The sequence below is a fragment of the Haematobia irritans genome, chromosome 2 (assembly GCF_050003625.1).
Source record: "Haematobia irritans isolate KBUSLIRL chromosome 2, ASM5000362v1, whole genome shotgun sequence".
In the NCBI taxonomy this organism is placed as follows: domain Eukaryota; kingdom Metazoa; phylum Arthropoda; class Insecta; order Diptera; family Muscidae; genus Haematobia; species Haematobia irritans.
Genome location: NC_134398.1, coordinates 129106800 through 129120664, shown reverse-complemented (window position 1 = coordinate 129120664; position 13865 = coordinate 129106800). Strand labels below are relative to the sequence as shown.

The 13865-nt window shown below is 33.7% G+C and overlaps 2 protein-coding genes and 1 long non-coding RNA gene across 3 annotated transcripts; 1 reads left to right on the top strand and 2 right to left on the bottom strand.

Moving 5' to 3' along the window:
* Positions 1–5: 5 nt before the first annotated feature.
* Positions 6–1543, bottom strand: ND-B8 (NADH dehydrogenase (ubiquinone) B8 subunit). The gene is made up of 3 exons (XM_075296147.1): positions 1356–1543; positions 1164–1270; positions 6–158 (listed from the first exon to the last, which is right to left on the bottom strand). Exons 1-3 carry the CDS (start codon positions 1451–1453, stop codon positions 76–78), a joined length of 288 nt encoding a protein of 95 aa, XP_075152262.1. The 5' UTR covers positions 1454–1543; the 3' UTR covers positions 6–75.
* Positions 1544–1662: 119 nt separating this feature from the next.
* Positions 1663–2202, top strand: LOC142226251 (uncharacterized). Its single transcript, XR_012719641.1, has 2 exons — positions 1663–1931; positions 1989–2202. It is a non-coding gene; the product is annotated as an uncharacterized LOC142226251 (long non-coding RNA).
* A 5282-nt stretch (positions 2203–7484) lies between these two features.
* LOC142226245 (uncharacterized) lies at positions 7485–12520 on the bottom strand. The gene is made up of 2 exons (XM_075296142.1): positions 9794–12520; positions 7485–8714 (listed from the first exon to the last, which is right to left on the bottom strand). Exons 1-2 carry the CDS (start codon positions 12300–12302, stop codon positions 7756–7758), a joined length of 3468 nt encoding a protein of 1155 aa, XP_075152257.1. The 5' UTR covers positions 12303–12520; the 3' UTR covers positions 7485–7755.
* Between the last annotated feature and the right edge of the window lie 1345 nt (positions 12521–13865).

Below are 13865 nucleotides of genomic sequence, written 5' to 3'. Positions count from 1 at the left end.
CATGATTTAGTTTTCGGCTATTTTATTTACTTATATCGTACATTGACATCAATCTTCACATATTATATCGGATCTTTATTTGCCTAATGATTCAACATGTTTTTGAATGTCCTGGGCAGATTGGTTTGTTAGGGAGACAGAGGTTTCTTTACCCATATCTAAATAAATAAAAAAAATGTAAAATAATAAATAACAAGCTAATATTAAAAATATATATTTCATTTAGTGCTAATATAGTTTTGAATAATGCGATATGTGTTAGGTCTTATTCCGATCAGACTTCTGAAGCCGCAATGGTAAACAATTAAACTTCTCAAACATTAGCTCAACATGTCAAAAACAAAATGTCAACATTAAAACAAGGGTCATAATTTAACTAATCATGGTATTTTCATCGCATATAGAATCACACACGCTAAGTTAAAACCGACGCTATTTCTTCAATAGTCGTCGTATATGGTGCTTTTAGTATAACTCGTATAAACTTGTGATTCCAGGCGAGGATGGCAGAACTGCAGGGGAGAAAAGCACATCACATTATTTTCGCTAAAGGGCATACAGTCAGCAAAACAATTTTGTACAACAATTTGAAATTAATTGTGAAACAATATGATAAATATCAAGTAAATATATATTTATTATACCTTAAAGCTTGAGATCCGAGGTTTTACTTCATATTTTTCATGTCGTTTCACTATTTATTTCAAATTGGTGTACAACTGGATATTTTAGGTTCACTTTGACTATTCAGACCATTGTGGTAATAAAGATGGCAAACTTCTTTCTCCAAGATTCTATGTTAATCTCAATGATAAGTGTATTCTTTATTATAACCGAGACCCCACGTCGTTTCACATTACCGTGGAACCACTTAGAGAAGTTTAGATGCACTCATAAATTTCACCAGCATTACTGAGAGTGGATAAATGACCGCTGAAACACTTTTTGGTGTTCGGTCGAAACTAGGGTTGAACCCACGATCCTAAGTATGAAAGGCGGACACTGGGGCTCCCTGCAGGTCAATATTTCCACATGGCATATATCCGATTAGAACCCCGCCCGGCATCTTCATGCCACTAAATGAGTAAGGAATGTTCCCATCGCCGTGCAGTGAGAAGACTAACCGGATTAAGAAGTTTCCTAAAAACAAAATTTTTACTTACCATAACGTGCCCATAGACGAGGTTGAACTCCTTCACATTCCCTAACCAGAATGGGTAATTCAGGGTTGCTCTTTTTCAATGCAGGGTAGAAACGTTCAACAAATTCCCTATGGTATTAATAGTAACAGGATAATGACAATTCTCTTTCAATATTATGTAACCTCAAACATAGATTGGAAAATTTCTATTTACCTAGCACCTTTAGATGCTTCATCCGTCTGACACAAGTGAAGACGTAATTCCTTCAACTTGGAGCCCATTTTGGCCAACCTTGAGACTGTAACACGCATCTTGTAGGATTTCTATGTAAACGAAACAGTTGGAAATACGGGAACTGTGTGAAAGCCTCCTTTAGGAACGAGTATAAAATGTCAAAAACAACTGTTTTCTGTTTAGAATAACTAGTGATGATATCCCTATACCGCGTAGTGTCAGACTATGCGGTTACTTTTTATGGAACAGTATTTTGAAATAGTAACAGTACAGTGAAGTGAAATGTAGAAGGTGGGGAACACATTAAACAGAAATAACCCTGCCAGCATTTCAAAGTTCCATTTCAACCTCATCGTTACCACAGACTCGTAAATGTCAATTCAACCATCATGAAAAGGTACATCAAAAAGTACATGCAAGTAATTTGCCATCCCTACTGTTAAAAAAGCCATTTTTTTGTGAAACGCCAAGCGCAACCACCTTGTTATATTTTAATTAAATAAAAACGAAAATAAAGTTCTGAAAACATAGATTATACGCTTAAAATTGTGAAAGGTATATTGGTGAACAATTTGGTGATTTTCCAAATGGAATAAAGTGATTGTTTTTCAGATATTTTACAGACGCGCTGCCTCCATGGAATAAAAACACTGGTTGATAGACGCAGCAACATGTAACTCGCTACTTGTAACTCAGCATCATCATTAATGCAAAAAATTATGTTAAATGTAATGTGATAGTGGTATAAATGTTATATTTTTAAGAATTTGTAAATGTTTAATCAAATTAATAAATATCTAAACAAACGTGTTTTACTCGACCACAATGATTCTTTTACAACTATCTTAAAATGCACTTTTTTGATTGTTTGGAGGGTCCCTTATTGGCGTCGTTCTAAATTGATCTATAAAGGCACCTAATAATTGCACTCATGCGAAACATTTTTGTAGTAACTTGGCGTGGTACAACTTCTCAATAGTGACGGCGCTTTTCCGACGAGTTTTTGATGTCGTATATGATTGTTTTCGACGTAGTGGGGATTCTCAAAAGAGTCCCCAAATTCAAAAAATGTTGGCAGGGAACAAGCTTAACCAAAGACGGTAGAAAAGGAAGATGTGAATTGGGCTTTGATAGTGAATACAATAGCGGTAAGGTTCATATTTCTAGTAGATCCATAATATCTAATGGTATTTCAAGCGGGTCGTTAAGACAAATGAAATAAAAATGTAAATTTTTCAAATTTTAATATTTCAAAATTATTGATTTTATAAGTGCAATTACACTCCCGATTATTTTAAGAGAACAACAACTGTACATGGTTAGAAAAATGTATAATTATATGGAAACAAATCAGAGTAGTTATTATTTTTTGGATTCAAAATAGACTCGAAAATAAGAAGGATTAAAAATGCAATAAGCAATATTTATTTATTTATTCAAAAATTCTGTAATACAAAGCCATAAGAGGCCTATAAAAATATATTACATCATAACAGAAATACTGAGCCATCGATATAATGTAAACAAGTTAATACCTTAAACTAAGAGGAAACTAATTTACAGAATTTAACACATTTTTGGAAACCACATTTTTCCCGCTAGTCCCATTTAAAGTTAAAAACCAATACAACCATTAATTTTTCGGAGTTCCATTAACCTGAATAATTAAAAATAATGATATTGCAGAAATATTTTTTTAGCAATTTAATTGTAATGTTAATGTAATGTAATAATAATAATATAACCATCTAGATTCAGAAAAAGCGATCAGTATGTGAATCTGTGTCATTCAATGATAAAGAGGAAATTGTAAGAAATTAAACGTTTCGAAATACTATTATATATCTATTACTATGTTAATGTTTCTCCTCAGCTAGTGGGTCGCAATCTGCACAATGCCAGGAGTAATCACGTATTTTTGGAGAATTTTTTAGTGGCGGGACCAAGCAAGTGAAGTGATAATGCTTTCGACATTCGTCACATGTAACCACGTTACTTGGAGTGCCATTTTCCCGGCAAATACAACATGTGAGAACTTGATTAGGACCACTTTGTGCGGGGGCTTTTGGACACTCAGAAGTCGCAGTGACGGTAGAGCTGCAACCTGTTGAAATTCGAGACGGGCGTCCACTGCGTGCAACGTTCTCCGTGCTCATTTCACCACGCTTGAATTTTGCATACCAAACATTTATTGTTGATTTCCCTGGGGCAGAGTCCGGAAACTCATTATCAAGCCAGGTTTTTGCTTCCACCGTAGTTTTTCCCTTCAGAAAACAGTATTTTATCAAAGCACCAAATTCCTTTTTTTCCATTTTTTCACAATAACAAAAGTTGCTTCACAAAAGACAACAACAAACAATAACAAAAGTTGCTTCACAAACTAATTGACTTACAGACTAGTGTTGGGAAAGTAACGAGTATTTGATTACAAGTACTCGTTACTGACTAGTTGTTTGAGTACTCGTTACTAGTAAATGAGTACTCAATATCTTCAATTTCATTTCTTCTTCTGGCGGTAGCAAGTTTGCGGATTGGAAACAAAATCATTGGGTTTTGGGAAAGTATTAATTAAAGTTTTGGAAATCGGGTTTCCCTACTAAAAAGACGAGAAAAAACAAAATTTGGCTTCACCTCAAAGAAAGTATTACAGAAAGGGAAAAATGTAACTTATTTCTTGTAAAGGATTGCATTTGCCACTTGGGAAGAGCAATTGTAATAATGAAAAATTTTGACTAGTTTAAGGTGGGTATTAAGTTCGAGTTTAGCCACTACTTTTCTTTAATAATGCATTTTAAGGAATACAAATTTTGTGAAAATTTGCTTTGGGCTATTCCCCATCAAGTTATAATAAAATTTTTATGCCTTTTTTTACTGATTTAGTTTTCACTTTAGTGGAAAAACTCGAACTTAGTTCGAAAATTAAAAATAAATCACTAAGAAAATTATAAAATTATCCGTCTTCGATACAAATTTAAATATAACTTGATGGAAAATAGCCCAAAGCAAATTTTTATTAAGATTATTTTTTTTATAATGGATTAATAAAAAAAACTTATCATGAAAATTGCGATTTTAGCCGCTAAACTCCAACTTAATATCCACCTAAAATACTAAATGCTATACTGACAAGAGGAAATTATGTCTAATTTTATAATATTTTTTATTTCAAATATATTCTGAGAATAATTTCAAAAACGTCCCATTAGTCCATAGATATGATTCAAATAATGTACCTACTAGATGGATTTTTCAATGTCGTAAGTTTTTCTATAAACGGTATTTTGTCCGTTTTTAATGAAACCAAAATTTTAATTTATTAAAAATAATTATTTTCACTTGCAGGTAGACAGGCCTTGTAATGGTAATTTTTTGGAGTATTCTTACTGTTTAATACTAACTAAGCTGATATCCTTATTGGCTCTAGGAAATACTCTTGAAACCCGTAAGTTAAAAATCAATATGTACGATAGAATTTGATATTTTTCTTATATTTTGTATAACTTTGCAATTTCAGCTGCTTATAAGACAAATCTGCCCAACAAACGTTAGCCAAAATCAATGAAATTGGACAATAATTCAATGAATATAGCAACTTATGTCACATATATCTTTCATATGGATAGAAAACATGGAAATTTAAATTAATTAGTTTAGTCCTAATAACATAGAATATTACTCTTTTGAAGAAGCAATTACTAACTACCGACAAGTAACTGCATCCAACGTACGAATAAAAATATTTCCTTTATTGTATATCGTAAGCCATAGTTTTGTGTAATAATAATTTTTTGAAATAAAATACTGGTGGATATAGAAAATTGACTTGTTTTGCACGAAAAATTTCTTAGTTGTATAAAGGCTTGTTGTACCTTTGATTCCTCAATTTCTCTACTTTTTTGAAAATTATACTGATAAACAGTTTATTTCAAACCAATTTCTTAATACAGATTTCCCAAAAAAATGTTCATTCTTCCGGATAGCAGGAATATTTTGAATGAGTTTAAGTATATTCTTCCCACAGCATAGTAATAATTAACTAAAATACGATGCAACACATGAACTAATTTATAAGAAAATCATGAACCAAGGCATATTAAAGAGGTAAAGTCATGCAATCAGGTGACTAATATCGACATTTATCTTGTCAAAGGCTTTGTTTACGTTTAGTAGGTTTGTTTACATTCTTTGTGTACATAAATATTACAATGCAACAACACTACACATACACAAAATGTCAACTTAAGTGACCTGCCATTTTAGTTTGACTTTCTAAATATCATGTGGTGTACACACGTTTGCTCGTGACTTTACTTTAATTAATATGCCTTGATCATGAACTTATCTAGGTGAAAAAAATCTTTGACGCCAAATCATGGTCATTCTTTCATAAAAAATAGTAAACTTTTTTTTCGGTGTAAACTTTAAAAACAAGAAAATGTCTTTTTTAATTTCTATTAAAGTAGCGAGTACTCAATTCAAAAGTAACGAGTAGTCAAAAGTAATCAAAATTTCCAACACTATTACAGACGTCAAATTTTGACACGAATCATTTGAAGGTTGGTACTATATAAAAATAATATGCATTTAATACTAGCGATGCCATATATGCGGTTACTTTTTATGGAACAGTATTTTGAAACAGTAACAGTACAGTGAAGTGAAATATAGAAAATGAGGAACACATTAAACAATAATCACAAGCTTAACTTCTAAATTATCAAATAGACAAAAACAAAACAAGAAAAGCAAGTATTATATATATATTAAGGATTTTGTGAAATGCTAATATTTATATGAATTGAAACAGCAAAGTTTACTGAAAAAGCGAAGGTCGCGAATTTAAAAAACATGATATTTTGGTTAAAAACAACGATTGCAGCTATAATAACGGTGTTATTGTATAACAACAAAAACAATATACAGTATTATCCGCCTATTTACCTCGACGATAACTTTTCGTATAATTACCTTTTCCTCTAATAATTGTGTAGTGTGGCAAATGTGAATTAAATATTTACCTGGGAATGGCTCATTTGTTGCTTTAATTTTGTAATTTCTAGGCTTTTCTAGGTTAAGGTTTGTTAGAAGATGGAATTTGGAATTAGAAATAATGTTGGATTTGGAAACTGTATTTGTTTCTCTTAGGGCCATTGTCATGTAGTTCCATTAACTGTGAGTAAAGAAAAAGTAAATTGTTGTGGGTTAATTTGAACTGACTTTTTACCAGTGATGTTCCTAACTAACGTGGATAGGCTGAATTACTTGTGTAGCCATTGTACGATTTAAAAGTTGGTTAGCTCACAATGAAGCTTCAAGAAAGTTGGGGTTAATGTGATATAATTTTTTTCATAAATTTAGCTTTTTAAAAGCAAAGGATACTTGCTCAGTTGTGATAATATGGCATGCTCGCCATTTAAATTATTTAAACGTATATTTGTCACTTGGACAATTGTCCAAAGGTTTGGAGATTGTATTAGGTTTATTTCCTCTTAGGGGCTAGAAGTTCAATATTTTCGATTATAGTATTTCAGCAGATAATGTGATGAAGTAATTCTGTGTTTTTTGCTTTCATTTCAAGCTGAGTAACTGCAACATTACTTTTCAAAGTAGGACGCGTATTCTCGTCTTGGCAATGAGGGCCAGTTTGCAAAACACGTTCATGAAAATCGCATTTCTGGTGCCACATTAAGATTCGTTCGCTATACTAAAATAGCGGTATAGGTTCATATTTCTAGTAGATCCATAAGATCTAATGGCATTTCAAGCGGCCCGTTAAGACAAATGTAATAAAAAAATAAAATTTTCAAAGTTTAATATTTCAAAATTGTTGATTTTATAAGTGCAATTACACTCCCGATTATTTTAAGAGAACAACAACTGTACATGGTTAGAAAATGTATAATTATATGGAAACAAATCAGAGTAGTTTTTATTATTTTTTGGATTCAAAATAGACTCGAAAATAAGAAGGATTAAAAATGCAATAAGCAATATTTATAGAATTTGACAAATTTTTTGGAAACCAATTTTTTCCCGCTAGTCCCATTTAAAGTTAAAAACCAATACAACCATTAATTTTTCGGAGTTCCATTAACCTGAATAATTAAAAATAATGATATTGCAGAAATATTTTTTTTAGCAATTTAATTTGAATGTTATTGTTAAAATGTAAAATTTATTGTTTTTTGTTTGTGAAAGAACCTAATATTAAATAAAATTAAAACCGATCTCAAATCGGCGGTCATGCGTAATGTAATAATAATAATATAACCATCTAAAGATTCAGAAAAAGCGATCAGTATGTGAATCTGTGTCATTCAATGATAAAGAGGAAATTTTAAGAAATTAAACGTTTCGAAATACTGTAATATATCTATTACTAATGTTTCTCCTCATCTGTTGGGTCGCAATCTGCACAATGCCAGGAGTAACCACGAATTTTTGGAGACTTTTTCAGTGGCGGGTCCAAGCAAGTGAAGTGATAATGCTTTCGACATTCGTCACATGTAACCATGTTACTTGGAGTGCCATTTGCCCGGCAAATACAACATGTGAGAACTTGATTAGGACCACTTTGTGCGGGGGCTTTTGGACGCCCAGAAGTCGCAGTGACGGTAGAGCTGTAACCTGTTGAAATTCGAGACGGTACTGGTTTTCGAGGGCTGCTTTTACGTGGTGATGTAAAAGTCTTTACAGGTGACGCGCTTGATGCAATGCTTGGTGAATTCGATGTAGTCTTTGTTACCGAAGTATTCGCAGAATAGGAACGGGGAGGTGTAGTATTGAGTTTAGGTGTTGTTGGAATGGGATCTTCGGGAACAACAGACGGTGTAAAGTCTTCAATAGTTTCGACAGAACCTGGTCTTGAGGCTTCATCGGCAGAACGTACCATATCTGCAGACACATAAAAAAATTGAGCTTCTGGTGTAACTTCACCTGGTAATGGTAGAGTTTTGAATTTAATTTTGATTTTCGGTATTCCGGCCATGGTGTCATTTGGCGCCTCCATATCATGTTGCTTCTTTTTGCGTTTGCGTTTGTGCTCTTTACTCAGTGATCTGTCTGTGTCCGATGATAGATTATGTTTATTCCGATGTTTATCTTTACGTTTTTGTTTGCGGGACTGTTTTGAATTTACATCTGACACTGCCAAAGAAGTTTCCATAGCGTTGCTATCATTAAGAATGGATGTTGTGTTGGTCGTTGATGCAGAAGGTGGCAACGCCAATGGATCCGGGTCTGCTTCAACAGGTAATGGTGTAGATGATTTAGGTGTCATAACTAAAACTAGTGGTTCATCTATAGGCAAAGAAGTCAGCACAGGTGATGGTCGAGTATCTGTAAGAAAATTTAGATAGTTTTATTAAGTATTTCAGAGAAATAATTTAGTGTTTAAGCATAAAAACGGTTATTAGGTACACATGTTAACTAATTGCAGCCTTTGGATACAACGTGTCAACTGAAGCATTCGGCAGAATGGTATACTTATCACCGTTATTACAAATATAAAAAACTTCCGATTAAAATTGCGACACATCTTGGTTATTCACCCAGATTTTTTGAAGCAAACGATGTGAGAATAGTGTCTTCTATGTAAAGCCGAGCCTATCGATATCAACTATAAATTTTCTATTGCGCTAGAGAAAGCAAAAGTTAAAGTCGACATTTTCTAATTTTTAAATTCTACTAATCGACTTTTGATCAGATCAGAAATTAAAAAAAAAATCGAAAAGATGGCTTACAATACCTACTTTGTCATAATAATGTGTTATACGAAATTGTCTATGACAGAATGAGTGGAATTAAAGTGACACGTTTGAATCAAGAATCTATAGGTGGCTGAAGTTGACGAAGTGTTACAACATTGAGACATCTTATTAATATTTTCATAGCAATAACGAGAAACTTTTCAATTTTTGAAATGAATGAATGAAATATTTTCGAATATTCGATTGTAAAGCATAGCTTTTTACATTATATATGTACATATGTGTAAATAAATAGTTTTATACGATTAAAAAAACTGCATAAACCCCTAATTTTAAATATCACCTATTCGCATTATGTTTGCCCAAAGGGAACCGTGGCAATGGCAGTATTTGTTAGTATTCCAACAATAACAAGAATACTCTACCATGGTAGATAAAATGGAATGGGCATGCACTTTTCTTCCCTCTGACGGCTTATTGGATGATCGTTCAAAATTTGTTATAAAATTTTTTAAGTAGATCGTCATCAGAATTCGGTCAATCCGGTCATATAAAAATATAATGGTATTTGTAATATAATGTAAATAGCAAAATCTATGACAATGTACTTTTGAATGACCCTATGCAGAATTAATAAATAAATTAAATTTTAAAGTTTTGTCAAATAACAAAATGTAAGGCACCAAGTATTTCAAAAGAAGAACTTACTTTCAATTTTTCCTTTCGTTGGCTTTGTTGCCACTTTCGAAGAGGGGATTTCATTATTTACAATTTCTGGCAATGGTTTTACCGTTGGCTGCGATGCCGCCATTGATTTTGAATAATTTAAACTTAGTTTAGACTTTTTACTTAGTTTCGGAGTAATTGTATCCGATCTATCATTGTTATTGTTGCTATAAACATGTAATATTTGATCATTAGACTCTTCTGGCAATGCGTTTTCTATAACATTCGGCAAAGATTTGTTCATTTGTTTCTTTAACGATGTTGACGGTGATGGTGAAGTCAATGTAGTAACGCACATTTGATTATCCAAGGAACGTCTTTTGGCAGGGCCGGCCCCGAGAGAGTCGGTTTTCGCATTATTTAAATTATGCTGCATTCCATCGTCTCGGGTGGGGGTCAAACTCTTTACAGGCACGATTATACCATCCTTATTGAATCTCGTTCGAGATTTTCGTGGTCCTTTTGGCATTTCTGGCAAACCGTCTGATTGGTCAGATTTATCGCATTCGGAACATTGCCATCCGTAAAGTTTAGATTTTTTGGGGTGCCTTGTTAGTGGGGGATTTAAACAACCTAAATGATAGTACAATTTACAGGTATCACACTTGGCCAATAAATGTTGGTCAGTAGATTTTTTACATATGCCACAATTGTGCGTTTCCACAAGAGGGTTAGAAGAAAGTTGGTTTAAGTTGGGCGATGAATTTTGTATGTGGCCGCGGTGCATAAACGCGGATGGGTAACCTGAAAGAGATGTTGCGTTGCATAAAGGCGAATCCTTGGCCTGCGTACTTAATAGTCTATTGTTGTCACCCTTTGCAGTTCGATGGTGTGCTAAATGGGCTAATGGGAAGCCTACACCCATTTTTAGTGCCGCCGCAGTAGGCACACTAATGGGTCTATAAGTTGGGGTAGAAATTTTGACGGTTTCCTCACTAGCGGATCGACCAATGTTCACTGGGTTCGGCAAGTTTTTGTTCGGACACAAAGAACTTATGTGCGACTGGAGCTGCGATATGGAATTTATTAAGGATTCATGTTTTCCTTTAAGGATTTTGTTCTTATCTAACAAATTATCGTATTCTGTCCGCAATTCACTTTGTTCTTTCGTTAAGCTGGAATTCTTTCCCACCATTTCCGTCAGCTTCTCCTTTAGCTCTTTTGTCCTTGATATACGATCAATATAATATGCAACAAATTCGACACTAAACGCCGGAGCTATATGCCACTTTTTGCGGATATCTATTAGTGATTGAATTTGCATATCTTGTTGTTCCATTAAGTCAACGTCAACATCCATCACATTGGCTTTGGCTAAAAGCCGATTAACTGCCGAAGCTGAGGTTGTAATGAGGCGGGACATTTTCTGAGTAGGAACCCAAGGTTCCGGTCGTGCTTGTTTATGGCTTGCATATTTTACTTGGTGCTTTTGTAGCTTTCTGTTTATTCGCATTTGTGCAGGGCATGGGTCGTCTAGCTTTTGTGAAATCTTCTCTTTTTGTTTTTCCTCCATATTGACCCGGAATGTGTGGTAGTTTCTTTTTCGTTTTCGTATCAATTCCTTTTCAGAATGTACCTTGCAGTGGGCATAAAAAGGATCGGCGGCGTCGGTATCTTCGTGATGGGCTTCCGTTAAAAATCCAGCAGTTTGGGCGCATGTAACATGGAAGTAGGTCTTACACATACCCGCATCACATCCGATGCAAACGCCAGTTCGCGCAAACCTCGCATCTTCACACAGGGAACATGGTTTTGCCCCCCACTTGCTGTACTGCATCTCAAAAAGTGTAACACACGATAACTGATCTACTTCACCGAAAGCGACACCTGGAACGTATAAAGCACATACCAGGTGTACCCATTTGCCAACATCAGTTTCCTTGTATATACCACCCTTATTGGGGCATAGTTCGCACGTTGGTTCGGATACACCAGCCCTACAGGCTTCGCAAAACCATGGTTCCGTGGAGCAAGTGGAGTTTGTACTGGATATACTATTATTATCGCTAACACCATAGCATCCCTCGTGGACTGATACGCCACAACCATCACACTCAACGATCTCATTAGAGTCATCGCTTCGATCTCCCAAGCAAACGCAACAAATTGCTTTAAGTGGGATTTTCGACACAGCAACCGGCCGGGCATCAAATTTTTTCAACATGCTCTCTAGGTTGTCTCCACCATTCACTAATACTTCGTCGCTAGTATTTGTTGTTTTCTTTTCATCCTCCTTGATGTCTTCTGTAGCCTCCGCCAGCAATTGCTTCAATTGCAACGTGGAATCATCCGAATCACACTTGTCCTCTTCCTCCTCGTCATCGTTGTCGTCCTCGTCGGAGGCGGAACTTGAGTTATCTCCTCCATCGCCATCGTCGTCCTCTTCGTCTTCAATTCTGAAGTCACTGTCTGACGAACTTTCGCCCAAATCGAAATCCAGCAAAGCTTGTGTGGTCATTTTGGGTTGCCGCTGACGCTTGAAGGGTGCCATTTTACTTTTATAATTAGTTTCCCTACTGGCTAATGGTTTTTCATTTATACAATTCAAAAATATACAACTATAATCCAAAATTTAATTTTCGACTTTTGCTGCACCTCTGTTACACACTTTGATTTCTTTCTTCTTCTTCTTTTTCGACTTCTCTTCTTCTGTTTCTTTTCACCCTCTTACCAATGTTCGATTATTGCACATAAGAGTGAGGGGTTACTTGGTATTTGCGACGGAGAGTAACGGCGAAAAAATGTATGCAAGCTATCACTAGAGTACGGAGTCGGACCGGCTAATGCTAAAGTTGTGCCGTCGCCAGCGACACTTTCCCGATAAGACGCCGCCCAGTTGTAATGTTTATAAATGTGCGCCTTTCGCACAATGTCACTATGCAACTGCAACTCATTTATGTGGTCGATAACTTACACTGCATATATTTTTTGAATTTGACGGCACTTCTTATCCGATAATTCTTAGCGTTTAGCCTCAAAGAGAAGTAAATTTCATCCGATTTTGCTGAAATTTGGTACATGATGTTGGTATATGGTATCTAATAACCATGCCAAAATTGGTGCACATCGGTCCATAATTATATATAGCCCCCATATAAACCGTTCTCCAGATTTGACCTCCGGAGCCTCTTGGAGGAGCAAAATTCATCCGATCCGGTTCAAATTTGGAACGTCGTCCCCATATTTAACCATACTAAAATAGGTCCATATTGGTCTATAGTTATATATAGCCGTTCTCCAATCACACAAAAATTGGTCCATATCGGTTCATAATCATGGTTGCCACTCGAGCCAAAAATAATCTACCAAAATTTTATTTCTATAAAAAATTTTTTCAAAATTTTATTTCTATAGAAAATTTTGTCAAAATTTTATTTCTATAGAAAATTTTGTTAAAATTTTATTCGGTTCATAATCATGGTGGACACTTGAGCCAAAAATAATCTACCAAAATTTTATTTCTATAGAAAATTTTGTTAAAATTTTTTTCTATAGAAAATTTTGTCAAAATTTTATTTCTATAGAAAATTTTGTCAAAATTTTATTTCTATAGAAAATTTAGTCAAAATTTTATTTCTATAGAAAATTTTGTCAAAATTTTATTTCTATAGAAAATTTAGTCAAAATTTTATTTCTATAGAAAATTTAGTCAAAATTTTATTTCTATAGAAAATTTAGTCAAAATTTTATTTCTATAGAAAATTTTGTCAAAATTTTATTTCTATAGAAAATTTTGTCAAAATTTTATTTCTATAGAAAATTTTGTCAAAATTTTATTTCTATAGAAAATTTTGTCAAAATTTTATTTCTATAGAAAATTTTGTCAAAATTTTATTTCTATAGAAAATTTTGTCAAAATTTTATTTCTGTAGAAAATTTTGTCAAAATTTTATTTCTATAGAAAATTTTGTCAAAATTTTATTTCTATAGAAAATTTTGTCAAAATTTTATTTCTATAGAAAATTTTGTCAAAATTTTATTTCTATAGAAAATTTTGTCAAAATTTTATTTCTATTGAAAATTTTGTCAAAATTTTATTTCTATTGAAAATTTT

Bases quoted from the DNA above. Each gene is read 5' to 3' on its own strand.
- ND-B8 (XM_075296147.1), bottom strand. From the start codon at position 1,453: ATGCGTGTTACAGTCTCAAGGTTGGCCAAAATGGGCTCCAAGTTGAAG. The intron at 1,271-1,355 runs GTAAATAGAAAT...TTAATACCATAG, and splicing joins GAAGCATCTAAAGGTGCTAG to GGAATTTGTTGAACGTTTCT. The intron at 159-1,163 runs GTAAGTAAAAAT...TTATTTATTTAG, and splicing joins TCGTCTATGGGCACGTTATG to ATATGGGTAAAGAAACCTCT.
- LOC142226245 (XM_075296142.1), bottom strand. From the start codon at position 12,302: ATGGCACCCTTCAAGCGTCAGCGGCAACCCAAAATGACCACACAAGCT. The intron at 8,715-9,793 runs GTAAGTTCTTCT...ATTTTCTTACAG, and splicing joins AACGAAAGGAAAAATTGAAA to ATACTCGACCATCACCTGTG.